The sequence below is a fragment of the Chrysochloris asiatica genome, unplaced genomic scaffold (genome assembly GCF_000296735.1).
Source record: "Chrysochloris asiatica unplaced genomic scaffold, ChrAsi1.0 scaffold00076, whole genome shotgun sequence".
Lineage (NCBI taxonomy): Eukaryota > Metazoa > Chordata > Mammalia > Afrosoricida > Chrysochloridae > Chrysochloris > Chrysochloris asiatica.
The window spans coordinates 11742078-11760456 of record NW_006408594.1 but is presented as its reverse complement, the minus strand read 5'-3'; the positions used below and the strand labels follow the sequence as shown (position 1 = coordinate 11760456).

At 45.5% G+C, this 18379-nt stretch overlaps 1 protein-coding gene across 2 annotated transcripts in view; it reads left to right on the top strand.

The window, feature by feature from the left end:
• BTBD11 (BTB (POZ) domain containing 11) overlaps positions 1 to 18379 on the top strand; it is a 441647-nt gene that overhangs the window by 371860 nt on the left and 51408 nt on the right. For both annotated transcript variants that reach the window (XM_006865245.1, XM_006865246.1), the window contains 6 exons: positions 9741 to 9906; positions 11927 to 12016; positions 14571 to 14672; positions 16558 to 16651; positions 16758 to 16893; positions 17570 to 17790. In XM_006865245.1, the coding sequence (XP_006865307.1) occupies positions 9741 to 9906; positions 11927 to 12016; positions 14571 to 14672; positions 16558 to 16651; positions 16758 to 16893; positions 17570 to 17790 (809 nt within the window). The remainder of the gene's footprint in view (positions 1 to 9740; positions 9907 to 11926; positions 12017 to 14570; positions 14673 to 16557; positions 16652 to 16757; positions 16894 to 17569; positions 17791 to 18379) is intronic.

The window sequence follows — 18379 nt, the reverse complement described above, 5'->3', positions numbered from 1 at the left end:
GTGAGTGTGGTTAATATCATTGGATGGTGAGTGTGATTAATATCATTGGATTGTGAGTGTGATTAATATCATTGGATTGTACATTTGAAAATGGCTAAAATGGGCATTTTATGTTGTCTATAGTTTACCTCTTCCTTCAATCCTGATGCCACATTCTTCAAATAATCCAGCTTCTTGGATTATTTGCTCAGCGTACAGATTGATAATTATGGTGAAAGGCTACAACCCTGGTACATACCTTTCCTGATTTTAAACCATTCAGTGTCTCCTTGTTCTGGCCAAACAACTGCCTCTTGGTCTATATACTGGTTCCTCATGAGCACAATGAAATGTTCTGGAATACTCATTTTTTACAATGCTATCCATAGCTTGTCATGATCCATATAGTCGAAAGCCTTTGCATAGTCAATAAAACACAGGTAAACATCTTTCTGGTATTCTCTGCTGTCAGCCAAGATCCATCTGACATCCGCAATGACAGCCTAGTTTCACGCCCTCTTCTGAATCCTGCTTGAATTTCTAACAGCTCTCTGTCAACCTACAGGTGCAATCATTTAAAAATCGTCGTCAGTAAAATTTTACTTGCATGTGATGTGATATTAATGATTGTTGTTGTTAAGTGCTGTCAAGTCCGTTCTGACTCATAGCAGCCCTGCAGAGGGTTTCTGAGGAGCAACTGGTGCATTTGAACCACCCACCTTGTGGTTAGCTGTCCAGTGTTTATCCTGCAGCACCACCCCAGGACTGTTGGGTCACCTTTCTTTGGAATGGGCACAATGTGGATCTCTTGCAGTAGGTTGGCCACTTAGCTGTCTTCCAGATTCCAGGAAGGGTCATTAACAACCTGCAATATACAGATGGCACAACCTTGCTTGCTGGAAACAGAGAGGACTTGAAATCCTTTTTAAGCAACTGAAGGTCTGAGAGGCATCCAATGATTAGATCAAGTGTGCTGTTGGAGATATTGGCAGGGATGGAGAAGTGCCGGGACCCAACAAGGGGGCAGACTACAGGTGGACCTCTGGCTTCCTGCTTTCAGTCCTGCCCCACCCCCACAATCCTTCCTTTGCTTGAGCCCATTGTTTCAACCACCCTATTGACCCATGTCATTGGGGGTCTTCATCTTTTTCGCTGATCCTCTACTCTATCAAGCATAATGCTCTTCTCCAGGGAGTGTTCCCTCCTGATGACATGGCCAAACTCCAAGAGACAAATTCTCACCATCCTCACATCTGAGAAACTTTCTGGCTATACTTTTTCCAACACAGATTTATTCGTTTTTCTGGAAGTTCCTAATACATTCAATATTCTTTCCCAGCACCATAATTCAAAGGCATGAATTCTTCTTTGGTCTTCTTTACCCATTATCAGCTTTCTCATGCATAGGAGATGATTGAAAATAGCATGGCTTGGGTCAGGCCAACTTTAGTCCTCAAACTGATATCTGGGACACCTTGGTCCTCAAAGTAACACCTTTGCTTTTTAACACTTTAAAGAAGTCTTCTGCAGCAGATATGGCTGATTCAATATGTGGTTTGATTTCTTAACAGCTGCTTCCATGGGCCAGTAAACATTAGCTTCCTATAATAACAGTTATTGCTATTACTATCTTAGCTACAGTCATTTTCATGTGATTTGTTTCTTTCTAATTAAAATCAAGGGTCTCTGTAGCTGGTAAACACTTGTCTTAATATTCTTGGAATTTGCCATTTATCAGTCTTGGAGCTCTGTGAAGTCTGGCTCCTTTCTATAGTCCTTCCCACCTAACCCTCCTTCTCACCCCCACATGGTACTTGACACACAGTAGGTGCTCAGTAACATTTATCCAATCAAATGGAATTTAGCTTGACTGCAGAAAAAAAAAAAAAAGCGTTATTTTAATTAGACCACAGATGCCAAACAACATCAACAAAATAAACCCACTGCCTTCGAGTTGATTCTGACCATAACAGTTTCTGAGACTGTAAATCTTCACAAGAGCAGATAGCCTCATCTTTCTCCCATAGAGCAGCTGGTGGGGTGGAACTGCCAACGTTGGGGAAACTTTCAATGAATGTGTTTTGGTAACAATGACAATTGATAGTATTTCTGCTCCCAAAAGGAATTCTTAATTTCACAAAGTAACCCTCACCAGGATTTTGAGTCACAGTGCGTTAAAAAGGTTTTCTTGAGTCTCTGGGTAGTACAAATGGTTAAGTGCTTAAAATGTTGACGGTTTGAGCCCACCCAAAGGCACCTTAGGTATCAGGCCTGTGTATCTATCACCTTCTGAAAGGTCACAGCCTGGAAAGCCCTGTGGGCCATCTCTACTCTGCACACATGGGCTCACTTCTCATGGAATCAGAATGGACTTGCCAGTAACTAAGCAAGAACAGCTGACCTATTTCTACTTTATAAAACGTAAGTAATCAGACTAACCCATATTCCAATGCTGTAAGAAGATGCTGAGTTTTATTGGATGCACGCAAAATAACACCACCAAAGCAAGGATGTAGAAATCCCTAAACTTGAACAGTAATAGGCTTTCCTTCCAATGAATCAACTCTAATATCTCCCTGAAATTTACACCCCCTTGAACAAGACTTCAGACCTCACTTTGACTGCTTCTGGAACCTTCTATGGTTATGCCCTAGGACATTGCTCCCTCACTCTGACTTACCCCTTTCTCTCTGGTCTGTTCATTTGCCTGAAACTTCTTCCTGAATCTCATGTAATTTTTAAGACCCCTTGATTCCTTGGATGTAATCCACGGCCACACACAGGGTATCTTCGCTTTCCTGTCCACTCTTTGGGGAAACTCTCCCCTCTCTCAGATATGAAACAGGACACCAGTTAAAATTGAACTTCAAAATAAGAGCAAATAATATTTTAGTATAAGTATGTCCTCTGTAATAATCACTAACAGATTTTTATTTGTCAAATCAGACAACCCTAGTTGTAGAAGAAACAACTCGAAAGCTCCATGAGCTAGGTCAAAAAGCCCTTTGGCACAGCCCCACCACATACCTGTAGGCATTGGCATCTTGAATGCCTAGGGTACAGAAAGACCAGTCCTGCAGCCCTTCATCCACCCCCATCCTGGGTACTCTCTGTATGCCCTGGAAAGTCTTCCTACAATGTTGGGATGATCTGGAGTCCTGGGTGCTGGTGAGTCATGGGCCCCTAAGTACCTAAGTCTTCATTGTTTGGATGCACAATCAATGCTAATAGAAGCAGCAGTCAAGAAATCAAACAAAATATTGTATTAGGCAAAAGATCCTTTAAAGTGTTAAAGATTAAAGGTATTACTTTGAGGACTAAGGTGCTCCTGACCCAAGTCATGATATTTTCAATTGCCTCATGTGCTTGTGAAAGTTGATCAATGAATAAGGAAGACCTTTAAAGAATCTGTGCATTTGATTTATGGTGTTAGTGAAGAATATTGAAAGTACCATGGACTTCCAAAGTCTGTCTTGGAAGAAGTACAAGCAGAATGCTCCTTAGTAGTGAGGATGGCGACACTTGGTCTTGTGGACTTTGGACATGTTGTCAGGAAGGACTATGATATCTCTGGAGGAGGACATCATACATGGTAAAGTGGAAGAACACAATGAAACAGAAGGCCTTCAACGAGATGGATTCACATAACAACAACAGCAGTGGACTCAACAACAGTTCTGAGGATGGCACCGACCAGTGTCTCATTCTGTGGTGCATGAAGTCATTATGAGTTGGAACCAACTCAAGCTCACTCAACAACAAGTATTTTTCATAGTGGACCTTCCTATAAATTGAACCCTTCGAAACCTCACACCCAATTTTTGGGACATGTATGCAGATTAGACCCCATCTTGACACCAAGACGTAAGTCTTTCCCTACAGTCTACTCACATCATATCAGCTCTCCTTGGAGTTCCCCAAAGCAATCTCTAGCAACTAGTATCCTAGCATCTAGAGTCCCAGCATCCCTGACCACTGGGTTGCTCCCTGAGGTCAGCCTGAAGCCAAGAAAGCAGAGATGATGACATAGCAGGAACCCAAAGACAGGCCAGGTGCACTCTCATCCCATCCATTGTCTGAGGTTCTCTTCAATATTCATCCCTCAGAACTCTCTCCCAGCTTCTAGTTTTACTGAAGAGCAAGAACCTTTGTGTCATGAACATTCTGGAACAATGCTGTTAGTTGCCATCACGTTGTCTCTGACTCATGACAACCTGATGTATAAACAGAACAAGCATGGCCCAGCCCTGAGCCATCTTCAGAATTATTGGCATGTTTGAGTTCATCGTCCTGACTATTGTGTAGTACCTAGGAATCCTAGTCCTGGGTTGGCACTCTGGGTTAATGCACTGATGAAGATCAAAGACTACAGCCTTCAGTATGGACTGCATCTTAATGTAAAGAACATGAAAATCCTCACAACTGGGCTAATAAATAACATCATGAGAAACAGAGAAAAGATTAAAGTTGTCAAAGACTTCAATTTTCTTGAATCCACCTTAAATGCTTATGGAAGCAGCAGTCAGCAAATCAAACCACATATTGCATTTGACAAATCGGCTGCAACGTTCTATTTAAAGTGTTCAAGAGCAAAGATGTCATTTTGAAAACTAAGGTGTGCCTGACCCAAGCCGTGATATTTTCAGTTGCCTCATATGCATATGAATGTTGAGCAATAAGTAAGGAAGACTTTAGAAGAATTGATGCATTTGAATTATGATGTTGGTAAAGAATATTTCATGGACCATGGACTGCCAGAAGAGAACAAAGAAACCTGTCTTGGAAGAAGTTCAGTCAGAATTCTCCTTCTAAGTGAGGATGGCCAGACTTTGTCTCTTGTACTTTAGACATTTATCAGGAGGGACCAATCCCTGGAGAAGGACATCATGCTTGGCAGTGAGATGGACTGACACAGTGGCCATAGCAATGGACTCAAGTATAACAATTATGACGACGGTGCAGAACAGGACAGTGTTTCGTTATGGTGTACATGGGGTCACTGTCAGTTGGAACCAACCTAATGGTCCCTAACAACAATACAACTGACAGTATTCTGTTATGATCCGTGAGGTTTCCGTTCACTGATTTTTTGGAAATAGATTCTCAGGTCTTTCTCCTAGCTTGTCCATCCTGTCCTATTCAGGAAGCTCTGCTGAACCTTGTCTACGATGTGTGACCCAGCTTGTATTTGAAATACCAGTGACATACTTTCCAGCATCGCAGCAATATGAAAGTCACCACAGTACAACAAAGTGACAGATGGGTGGTGGTCTGGAACAATACCAATATAACCAAACCCTGGTTATTGCCTCCAACCTGTAGATGTCATATAGGACAGAGTAGAACTGCTTCGTAGGGTGGTCTCCAAGGCAGTAAACCTTTATGAAGACGGACTGCCACTTCTATGAACCTTTCACTTCGTAGCCAAGCACTTAATCACTGTGACATCAGTTCCTTCTGGAACAACAGCCCCTCATTTCCACCAGGATAAAAGAGAAGGACGCCTTCTCATGGATTTTGCCCTTCTTTCTGCCACAAAGTGGGTGAAATCGAGGTAGGAATGGAACCAGGAGTTATGAACACATGGCTTCTTTCCTTTGTTCTCTGAATTAGCAGACAGAGGAGTAAGAAGAGACCTCAGACAGCACAGACTCCAGCTGATGCTGGTTAGTGGTTTACAAGCCTGGAGAACAGAACCATCTGAGAACTGAGTACCTGCTATATGGAAAACACAGAGAATCCATGTTCTCTGCTTCATTCCAGTAACCACGTCTTTACATCAGTCCAATGTCACTTAGACTTTAACAGTGACTTCTTCATCCAGCCAACTAGTTCATTTAGTGTGGCGCTGTGGGTTAACGCGCTCGACTGTAAGGTCAGTTTCATCCGCAAGGTCAGCAGTTCAATCTCATCAACTGCTCCTCAGAGTCAGAACTGACTCAACGGCACTTAACAACAACAATAACACGTGCTACATGGAGTCCTGGTGTGGCACTGTAGGATAAGCACTCAGCTGCGAGGGGAGTTTTAACTGCAAGGTCAGCAGCTCCAACACACCAGGTTCTCCTTGGAAACTCTATATAGGGTTGTTATGAGTTGGAACTGACTCCATGGCACTTAACAGCAATATGTGCTACTAGGCATTAACATGTCCCCCTTGTTGTTGTTAGCGCCATCGAGTCGGTACTGACTCATAGCGACCTTATGCACAGCAGAACGAAACACTGCCCGATCCTGGGCCAACCTCGCTACTGTTGCCACACTTGAACCCATTGATGTTGCCACTTGGCCAATCCATCTCACTGGGGGTCTTCCTCTTTTTCTCTGACTCTCCACCTTACCAAATATGGATATCCTTTTCAGTGACTGGTCCCTCCTGAAAATATGTCCAAAGTATGAGAAATGAAGTTTGGCCATCCTGGCCTCCAGCGGGCGTTCTGGTCACACTTCTTCCAACACATCTTCCCTCCTACAGGCTGCCATCTGACCATCTCACTCCCCTGCTTAAAAGCCTTCAGTAACTGTAAAAGATAAAGTCTCAATCTTTGAAGATAAAGGTCTCTGTAATCTAGCTCCAGAGCCCTGGGGTGGCGCTGTGGGCTAATGGGTCAAACTGCAAAGTCATTTGAACTGCAAGATCAGTGGTTCAAGCTCACCAGCTGCTCCTTGGAAACCCTATGCAGGGTCACTATGGGTCAGAATTGACTCAATGGCACTTAACAATCTAGCTCTGACATGCCTCTGGCACTCTTCCTAGGAGTTTATGCTCCAGAAACACTAAAATGTGCACAGTTCCCCCCACATAATTTGCTATTACCCATCTTCATACTTCTGTAATCTGGACCCTACTCAAAGTCTTCTGCCCTTTCTTCTCCTGTCTCCTATTGTTGTCGTTAGGTGCCATCGAGTTGATTCTGACCGATAGCTAACTTGTAAATAACCAAACAATACATTGCCCAATCCTGCGCCCTCCTCATAACTGTTACTATGCTTGAGCCCATGGGTGCAGCCACTGTGTCAGTCCGTCTCATTGAAGTTCGTCCTCTTTTTCACTGACCTTCTAGTTTGCCAGCATGATGTCCTTTTCTAGGAGGCTGGTCCCTCCTGATAACATGTCCAAGGTACATGGGAATGAAGTCTCCCTATACCGGCTTCTAAGGAGCATCCTGGCTGTACTTCTTCCAAAACAGATTTCATTGTTCTTCTGACAGTCCATGGTATATTCAGTATTCTTCACCAACACCATAATTCAAAGGCATCAGTTCTTTGGTCTTTCTTATTCATTGTCCAGCTTTCCCACGCATATGTTATTGTCGTTCTTAAGTGCCATTGAGTCGGTTCTGACCCATAGTGACCCTGTGTAGGGTTTCCAAGGAGTGACTGGTGAGCTTGAACCACCAAAATGACTTTGCAGTCCAGTGCATTAACCCACAGGGCCACACCAGGATTCCTCCCATGCATATAAAGCCATTGAAAATACATGTCTCCTACTCCTTATTTGGAGTCCTGGTGTGGCACTGTGGGTTAATGTGCCAGACTGCAAAGCAGTTTAAACTACAAAGTTGGTGGTTCAAACTCATCAATCACTCTTGAACACTTAACAACAACAACAACAACTCCATATTTAAGGAGCTCTGGTAGCGTAGTGGTTACAAATCGGGCTGCTAACCTCAAGGTCGACAGTTCGAAACTACCAGCCATTTTGCGGGAGAAAGATGAAGCTTTCTGCTCCCGTAAAGATTTACAGCCTCGGAAACCCTGTGCAGAGTCATTATGAGTCGGAACCGACTCCACGGTACTTAACAACAACAACAATTCTTTATTTGCCACTGTGGGTTAATGCACTGGACTGCAAAGTCATTTTGATCCACAAGGTCGGCAGTTCAAGCTCACCAGTCGCTCCTCAGAAACCCTATACAGGGTCATTATGGGTCGAAATGAACTCGACGGCACCTAACAACAACAACAGCAGCGACAACTCCTTATTTAAGATTGTATTCAAGGTCAGCTTGCTGGGTCTCCCAGGCTTTGTTGATACAGTGCAGTTGTTCCATAACAATGCATGTCTCTGGCTCCCCCACGTAGCATTGCTTCATTAGATCCTAATGGCCTGTGCCTGGAACCAAGACAGTGGGCTCCCAGAGCAGGAATAGCCGCATGTTTCCCTGTGTGTTGTCTCCATCCGAAGCAGAGATTGGTACAACCAAGTGCCCGTTAAATGTTTGGTGATTTGGTTTAATGACTGATGGACTGATGAACTTATTGTGAGAAGGAAGTAAGGTCCTTTACAAGTAGAATTTAGGGTCCCGCCTTGATTTTGTTGATTCTCCTCTCTTCACCCCTACCTCCTGCTTGCTGGAACCGAGCTGTGGGGGTTACAGTTTTCCATACACCTTTCCACTTGCACTCTCATCTTCATCTTGCTGGTTCTATGCACGACTTCTCCTTTGAAGGTAGAAAAGCACCCATTCTGTGCGTTCAACTCTTGTCTTTCATGGGGCTTTTTCCTTTTTTTAAACACTGTCTGGTCCTGGGAAGTAGAGACCATCAAACAAGGTGCCTGTCCTCAAAAGTCCCCAGCCTCTGGGGAAGTCAGAGACGGAGTAACTAAATAGTATGCACTGTGATTATTACAGGTAAGTGATAGGGTCATAACCTAGGGCAGCATTCCATATAGACTGGTTCAGATCCCAGCTTCACCGCTTCTATGGTCTTGGACTGACCAGTTGGTTCCGACTCATAGTTAGCCTATACAGGGTTTCAGAGGCTATAAATCTTTACAGGAGCAGACCGCCTCATCTTTCTCTCGCGGAGCAGCTGGTAATTTCGAACTGCTGACCTTGCGGTTCGCAGCCCGATTTGTAACCACTACGCTACCAGAGCTCCTAGTGTCTGTTTACCCATGCTTAAATGACGGGTTGTTGTTAGTTACAATTAAGTTAATCCAACTCAGAGTAACCCCATGTATGCAGAGTAGAACTGCTCCATAGGACCTCAGAAGCTGCCTGTGTCTTCTAGGCAGGTTCAAACAGCCAGCCTCACATACATCTATTCATCAAGCTTTAACCATTTTCACCACCCAGGGGAGGGATGACAGTCATTCCTCTTGGAATTTAAATTAGTTATATTGTTTAACCTGTAGAGGGTAAATTAGTTAATTCGTCGAGTAAAGGATTAAACAAAGTGCTGTGGTGGTTATTTGTCACTGAGGTGGCTCTGAATGACACACAGGTAACTATGTCGCTGTCCCCGCTTTGGGGACCCACTGACTGGAAGTCATGGATCATTAGATTCCAATATGGAAATGCAGTGTGGAGGGACCAGAGACAAACAAAACCTGGCCAGCCCTGCACCATCTTTAGAATCTCTGGTATGCTCAAGTCTGCTTGTTGCAGCCACTGTATATTTAGACTGCTGTCAAATCTAAAGGGCTCATCTTCCAACACTATTACGATCCATAAGGTTTTCATTGGCTAGTTTTGGGAAGTAGATCTCCAGGACTTTCTTCCTAGTCTTTCTTAGTCTGGACGCTCCACTGAAACCTGTCCGCTGTGGGTGACCCTGTTGGTTTTTGAAATGCCAGCATTGTAGCAAAACGCAAGTCACCACAGTACCCCAGATGGGCAGACGGGTAGTGGAATTGGAGTTGGGAGCAGGCAAATTGTATGCAAATTGTATGCAAAGTCACCTCCTGTGCTTCTCAGGGACCTGTCCTGGGCTAGGCGATGCTGCCCCCACATGATCATCTCTTCCTTCTTTAGGGCCGACGATTGTTTCTGTGCTTCTCGGAAGCTGGATGCGGTGGCCATTGAAGCCAAGTTTAAGCAGGACCTGGGCTTCCGGATGCTGAACTGTGGGCGGACAGATCTGGTGAAGCAGGCGGTGTCCCTGCTAGGCCCTGATGGGATCAACACCATGAGCGAACAGGTACAGCCCTGGGGTCTGGACCACCTCTTGGCATGAGGAAGCCGCTGGGGAATCCTCCAGCAGGCCTGGGGCAGAGGCTCCCCCTACTGGTGAATTAGAGGGTGTGCTTTTTTGTGTGTGTGGTTTTTTGGGTTTTTTTTTAGTTTTTAAAATATAAAAATACCCTTCATCTTCGTAGATGTAGCACATGATCCTTGCAGCTGGAGTGGAAAATAGCAAAAGTATGCTTAATCCAGACAGAAAATAATGTCACATTCAGATAACCAGCATTTATATTTAGTATGTGCCCTTCCAGTCCTTTTCTAGGATAGTTAAAATCAGCTCTCTTCCTGCCCATCTAATACTGCATCACAGAACAGGTCCTGGAAGATTTTCAACAAACATTTAGGGTATGTTTCAGATACATACACTGAAGTAACTCTCGGAGAAGGAGGCCTCAGAGGTACCTCAGATACAAGCACCCCACCTCCAACCCCTGAAACTCAAGTTTAGTGTTCACTAACCAGGGAGTCCCCAAGTGGGTGAAGATGTCTTGGTCAGAAAACAAAGAGCATTTTCAAATATGAGTCCCAGATGGGAGGTTTCAAGGGATGATGAGACCACCTTTCACATAGGCTGCTCGCTAGCAAGCCCCAGGAAGAGGCTAGCAAGGATTTGCTTCTTTATGGCCGATCATTTTCTTCAACAACACCAAGGAGCTCTAATCACACACCCCACACACACATGTACATTATCAAACAAAACCAGAATCTTATTATATCTGGCTTTTTCAATATTTTGTATTAAAGGTACTTTTCAATGTCATTAAGTATTCTTTATAAAAATTAAAAACTATCACTTTTGATGGCTATCTGACGTAATCTATTATTTATTTGGTGGAACATTGTTGGAACATTTAGCTTGTTTCTAACCACTTTATTAATAATGCTGGGCTAAACATACATGCCCAGATGCTTGTTCTAATCTCTTGATTCATTAAAAAGGGACAATATTGGTTCACACATGTCTCAAAGCACTTTCCCAGAAATTGTGTCTTTTTGTGCACACCCTCCAACTGTATGCCTTTCTTCATAATCTTCCTAATTCCCTCTGTAGTTTCTTTATTATATTAGCCTTTCTCTGGTAAATGTGGCAAAGACTTCTCAGTTCACTGCTTACCTTTAAATTCTCTGTATAGTGTTTTAAGTTTTATATCATCAAAGCTGGGATGGCTTTCTTTTGTGATTTCTTCCATTATTCTCCTGCCTGGAAACTGATCCAGTGACCAGTCCTAAATTTTCTACTCATTTTTTATGGTTTTAATATTTTTTTTCCTAGCTCATGAGACTAGAAATGATTTGGGCGTTTGGTTTTTTCCTGAATAACAGTCTTCACAAGAGTGTTTATTGAAACATGCCCCCCACCTCCTTCCTTGGGTTGGTTGTGGTACTTTTTCTGTAATAAGCTGAAGTCCTGGGTAAATCTGATGCTCCCAAAGGTCATTTGCTTTTCTAGTGCCTTTTGCTCATAAATGATCATGTCAAACCAGATGTCAGTGACTGGGAGGTGTCCGACACCCCATGACATTGACCAGCAAGTGATAAAAGAGCCAAGATGGCACTCACTCTGGGATGCTTGAAAAATGCTATAGGATGACAGGGAGCCAGGTTTACCAATTACACAGCCTAAGACGGATACTGCGATTTATAGAGCTAAAGTTGAAATCAGCTCCTTGTTTTAGCAAACACTCTTAGACCTATGGCGTTTCCCAAAAACATGAGCAAATCGAAAGTCTCTGGTTTAAACAGAGGTGACCGATGAAAGGCCAAGTTCAGCTTCCTCCTCTCCTCCTTTCTGGATTACAAAGTGTGGAGGACCGTGGCCTTAAAGGGCTGCTAATCTGGTTGGTTGTGTTCACACTGGCTTTCTTGCACCCAGACAGAATATCCCCGACACATGGAAGATCTGCCCTTGGTTGTTGCCAAGAGACCACAGCCACCTTGTTAATATTCTCCCTTCTCTGATTCTTAACTCACCGCAGGGCATGACCCCCCTGATGTACGCCTGCATCCGTGGGGACGAGGCGATGGTTCAGATGCTGCTGGATGCCGGAGCTGACCTGAATGTGGAGGTGAGGGTGCAGGGGGGATAGCAAGTGAGGAGAGAGGTGGGGCGCTACTTCTCCAAAGAGCCCTGGCTGAGGCCGCTCAGTCCTGCATCCAAGTCATTCCATTCCTCTGTCCCTTTAGTTGTTGAGTCCCACGTGAGACCAGCTGACAGCCCTTGCCCATTCCAAGGCCCCAACCATCCAGCTTAGCCATCCTCCAAGGAGTTTGTCTGCATGTGTATTTTGTATAAAGAGAGGACTTTTTCTTGGTTCAGCAGTAGAATCCCTAGTTCTTACGCTGATCCATTCTTTCTGGAGTTGGGGCAGAAGGAGCTCTTCTGCCATCAGCCTGTTTTCTCTGCCTCATGCAAAGCAGAGGAAGTGCTGACCCCTGAGCAGAGGTTTACCATCCCCCAGGTCCTCCGCCCTCCCCACCAAACATGGGAGCTGAAGCCATAGGTCTTTCATCTAATCTCAAAGCTTCCTTGAGGTCAAGTGAAGAGTGTGTACCCTTAGCCTGGGTTCAAATTCTGAAACCACTGCCACCAGAATGACTTGCTTTTGTGCTTGGGCAAGTGGCGTAATCTTTCTGAGATTCAAGGTCCCCATCTGTAAAATGGGGAGAACATTGCATCCATATCAGAGTTGTTGGAAGATATAGTTACCAAGAGGACCTCGCATATGCTTGGTACTTGATTAATATTCGGTTTCCACTCGCCCAGGCTTGTAAGAGGTGAAATCCTACTGGTGGTCCTGTTGTATGCTGTCTTGAAACCCACTCTCCCTGACCTACAGATGTTGGCAGCCTGACCTTCAGAGGATGGCAAGACTGGCATCCTACATCATAAGTCAGCACTCCTGGAGAAACTTTGAGCCTCACATTAGGTGTCCTGGCTGTCTTAGTAGAGTGCTTTATTGTTAATTGCTGTTGGTGTTAAGTGCCCTCAAATTGGATCCACTCATAGCAGCACTTATAGGGTTTCTGAAGAGAGGCTGATAGGTTTTAACTCCCCGTCTTGTGATTAGCAGTCCAGTAAGGTTTATATTCCTCTGTAGAAAACAGACAGTAGACTTAGTTTGGGACCCAGAACCATTTTGACCTTGCATGTTTCAAGTAGCTAAGGTCTTTTTTCCTCTCCTGCTATGAATCCAGGAGCCCTCATGGCATAGTGGGCTAAGCATTGAGCTGCTAACTAGAAGGTTGGTGGTTCAAATCCATTGGCTGCTCCACAGGACAAAGATGAGGCAATCTTCTATAAAGAGTTACAGCCTCAGAAACCCTATGGGTCAGTTCTACTCCGCGTTGAGTCACTATGAATTGAATATGACTTAAGGTAGTAGGTGTATTCGGTTTGGTTAGGAGTCCTGGTGTGGTACTGTAGATAAGCACTGGACTGCCAACCACATGGTTGGCGGTTCAAACCCATCTGCTCCTTGGAAACCCTATACAGGGTCACTATGAGTCAGAAATGACTCAACAGCACTTAACAACAACAGCAACAATGAACCCCAAAGAGAAGAGGCGTACAGACCCCCTGAAAGGGCTGCTCGGCTTGGGTTCTGGTGGTGGGTGTTCTCTGCTCCACTTCTCTGGTCTACTCCCTGGCTCCCAACTCAAGGCCTTCCCCAGGTGTGGAGCTCTGTCTCTGAATGAGGTGGGTCACATGGCCCCGGAAGTGTTTGAGAGGAAAGCCATGTATGGATGCTGATCTTGCAGGACCCCAGCCTTCCACTGCTCTGGCCCTTCTCTCGTGGTCTGGAGTATTCTGAGACCTCCATACCAAATGACCAGGAACAGGTTGCCCATTCATGTAATGCCCATGGCTCTAGTAAGCTTTGTACCCATGGTTCTTGTAGCATGAGGGTGCTGTCATCTAAAAGACCAGCAAGAGAATGGCATGCGGGCTGGACTGAGACCAGACGATGGGCTTTCTCCATCAGACAGGTGACGGTCTTTCTGGTTTGAAAGCTTAAAGCAGACATCACCTGGCCTGGGCCTTACCACTGATGAGAATGTTCCTGAAAGGTGTGGATGTGATGGTAAAGGCCACATGTGCTCTCTTGTATCACCCATGCCTCTTAAAACCACTAACTCCCCTTAAGCTGAAAGAAGAGAGGCAGGGAAATGGCTCACTATAGCCGCCATGACAGTGTCTCCTGAGCAACTTAGAGATGATCAGAAGTTGCCTTTTAGGTGAGAAATAGAAGAATTCTTATTAGGCATGAAGTCATTGGAGACTTTTTTCTTGGCCCCTGGGGGTAAATTCTCCAACACGTGGTTTTTTAGTGGTTACATTCAGAGGGTTACTTCAATGTCTACTCTTAACAAACACCAGCTGCACAGACGGCCAGTTTTGATGAGGTGTCTGGGGGCATCAAGCAGGAACCCGTATCACCAATGGGTTCCAATGTCTGGGGCATCAAGCAGGAACCCGTATCACCAATGGGTTCCAATGCATGTCCCAGGATGTCCTTGTCTACAACTCTAGCCAACATGCCCAGCCACAGAAAGGTCAGGTTCACTGGTCTTAAGTACTGTGAAGGTCACATTTTGAAAATAACTTCAATTTGTTTGTAGGTTGTCAGTGCTCCTCATAAATATCCATCCGTCCACCCCGAGACCCGCCATTGGACGGCTCTGACTTTTGCTGTGTTGCATGGACATATTCCTGTAGTTCAGGTATTAACAACATATTTCCTATCCACATCTGCCCTTTAATTTTACCTCTTGCCTTATGCAAATCTGTACCTCTCCCAGCATGCAAATACCCTAAGAGACTCATATTGGTTAATTGCATTGATTATATAGCACATTCATATCAGATGAATGGAAATGTTATACGTAATGATCTCTACGGCCCGGCTTTAACCAATATAAAGTCATCGTTTGTCCACGGGCAGACTCACACATAGAGTGGCAGGTCTTTTTCCCAGCTGCTCTGCGGTGGGTCTGAGAAGTTATTTTGTGGATTTGTTCCTTTGATTTATAACACGAACGTAAGATTTGGCTGGTGCCGAGACCTTGGAACCTCCCCTTAAGTTTGACCGAAGTGTTCACATAGAGACCAGTAGTGCCCAACCAGCGGCAAGATGCATCTGAGTCACCAGGAGAACATTTCCATGACAATTGTTCAGATCCCACTTCTTGAGATTCTGATCTAGGAGGTCTAGAGTAAGACTTTAGCACTGATTTCTGACATAGCTCCCAGGTAGGATGAAATGTCTCCCTGAAAGGTCCTTTGGAGATGTAAGTAAAGAATGCTTGCACCTTTTCTGTCTGGTGTAGAGGTGGTGTTCAAGGACTAATCATCCAGCACATCCCAGGTCTTAAACTTGGTCTTCAGGTGATCGGACAAGTGACACCAACATCCACTTCCATGGTTTCTTGTGAGCATTGAGCTTGGGATACATCAGGAACGCTCCTCCTTTGATCTGATCCAAGCCTCTTAGAATTATAGAAACCAAGGAATAATGTTATATGGACATCCCTGTGATACTGAGAGTTCACAGGAACCCTTTGTTACTTCCTGGGTCATGAGAATCCAGTAACATCTTACTGAGAGCTGGTTCCTGCCTTCAGGACATCATGCCCAGTCCATGCCTCGTAGAGTAATGTAAGAAAGCAGAGGTCAGCCTGGTGGACCCAGCTGGCATTTCTGAACCTGCAGTGGCATCCCCAGTGTTTACATCAAAACTAAGAGCACTGGGCAGACAAGCAAGCACAAACTGATGTCAGGTCACCTTCCTGCTGCAGGTGGAATGGCAAGTCAGCAGCCCGCTGCTAGATATGCCCCATTTATCTGAGATGGCAGGTTGCTCTCCCATTTTACAGGGGGGTGCTGACAGCAATCCACTGAGCAAGAGCTGGCCTAGATGGAACCTCTGCCTTTAAGAAGTCCAGACATCTTAGGGAATGCACAGAATGGATTCATTCCAAGCAAAATCTCCAGAAGTTCATTCGTCTGCTTTGTTACTTGATCTTGCTGGCCGGGACTCTCAGCATTTACTAAACTATCCTCAGGGCCATCCCAGGTGTTCTAGAAGAGATTCTTTTCGCGGGTTAGTGGCCGGGTAGTTCTCAAAGTCCTTGGTTCTCTTGAGCTTCAGTGATTCTAAGAGATCACTCTGATGGCTTTGTTTGACCAACCCAAGAAGGAAATCATCCAGTCCTATTGTGCCAAGGGCTGCTACCTCAGGGCTGCTAGAATATTTGGTGTGCATACAAATCACCCTGGCAGCTTGCTAAACTGCAGACTCACACAGTCAGTCTGGGGTGGAGCTGGAGAGTCGGCATTTCTAACAAGCTCCCAGGGGCTGCTGATGCCATTGTTGGTGGGCCAACCTCCGAGTAGTTAAAGCTTCTAGGCATGCAAGAGGCTCTGAGCTTTTCCTCGGAGGTACAATTACCACCCAGTTCTGTGCACGTGGTCTCTGACCCAGAGGGAGGGACAGGGCATTGGCGTCTCCCTGGTTTCCGCGGGTGTTGAATCGGCAGCCATCCTTGACTGACAGCTTTTCCCATTGCATGTCTTTGAAACATTTCAATGGCTGCTCTTCCTCCACAGCTCCTACTGGATGCTGGGGCCAAGGTCGAAGGCTCTGTGGAACATGGGGAAGAAAACTACTCTGAAACGCCCCTCCAACTTGCAGCCGCTGTAGGTAAGAGTTGCTGATTCTCATCCTGACAAGGGTCCTGGCCCTTGATGTGCCTATGACTATATATTTTCTTTATGCTCTTATAAAACCCCCTTCTCTGGGCTTGCAGGAAATTTTGAGCTGGTTAGTTTGCTGTTGGAGCGTGGCGCTGACCCCCTGATAGGAACCATGTACAGAAATGGAATTTCTACAACCCCCCAGGGTGATATGAACTCTTTCAGCCAGGCCGCAGCCCACGGACACAGGTAGGCTAGGATGGGCCAAAGGCAAAAGATCCCAAGTGGTGCTTGTTAAAAATGCAGATTCCCAGGCCTGCCCCAGACCTACTGCATCTCTGGATGCAGGGCCACAAGGCAGCGTGAGTGGTCCAGGCCTGGCTGGGGAGGCCTCAGATGGTCTTCCAGCTTTTCTGCTGAACTCACCTCACACCATGCACATCTGTCAAGTAGACAGGTGTGGTTTTCCCATATTCGGCCAGCTTTAACCTCACAAGGAAACTTGGCCAGTCTTGACCAGAGTACATCACATCCAGCTGTGGTCAAGCCATTTAGAACATCACATAGACCCTGAGGTTTGGTCACTTCCCCTGTAAGTTTCCTTCGAGATGATTTTAAGACGCGTTACCTTAGTAGAGCACGTCCACTCTGCCGGGCATGCAGACCCATGGATGTAGGTCTTCATCACTGAGGACATCGGTTAGCTCCAGACTGCCCAAGAGGAAGCAAGGCCTTAATCTCTGAATGGAGCCCCGGTATGGGATCAGGCCTCTGAAACCACTACCCCAGAGTTGATCTGGTCACTTCCTGTCCCAACTGGCCTCCCTGCACCCCTAGCCTGGTTGAGCAACAACCCCCCTGCCCTCGCCCCAGCAGAGCCACTTCCATCTCTGAGTGTCTTCCTCTCTGGGTTTATGATTGACAGGAATGTGTTCCGCAAACTGCTCGCTCAACCAGAGAAGGAGAAGAGTGATATCCTGTCCCTGGAGGAGATTCTGGCCGAGGGGACTGACCTAGCGGAGACAGCCCCGCCCCCCCTGTGTGCCAGCCGCAACAGCAAGGCCAAACTGAGAGCCCTGAGGGAGGCCATGTATCACAGCGCTGAGCATGGATACGTGGATGTCACAATTGATATCAGGAGCATAGGTCAGTCTGGGCACCCTCCACCATGGGGCATGGCGCAGCTGCCATGCCTTTAGGACACACGAACACACACACATGCACCCAGATAGCATATATATGTGCACATGTGTTTACCCATGCGTGCCCAGGTACATAGACCTGTACATGCACATGTGCATGTGTGTGCATGTTATGTCCATATGTGTGTACATAATGCACTTGCAGTCACGCATACACATGTGTATACACGTATATACTCACGCATGCATATACACCAGCACATAGTCCTGCAAGTGCACATGTGTGCCTCTTTACATACGCACGTGTGCATATGCACTCATTCATATGTACATCCATACATACACATATATATGCATGCATATACACCCATACATGCATACACACAGGCACAAGGCCTGTGTGTGCACATGTGTGCCCACTTATGTACGCATGTGCGTACATATGCATCCATACATTCACATATGTGTGCGCACATCTGCATGTACAGCCATACATGTGTCCATGCATGCATATGCAGCCATGCATACACATATATGTGCACACATATATGCCCATGCATGTATACACCCATACATGCATATACACCAACCAC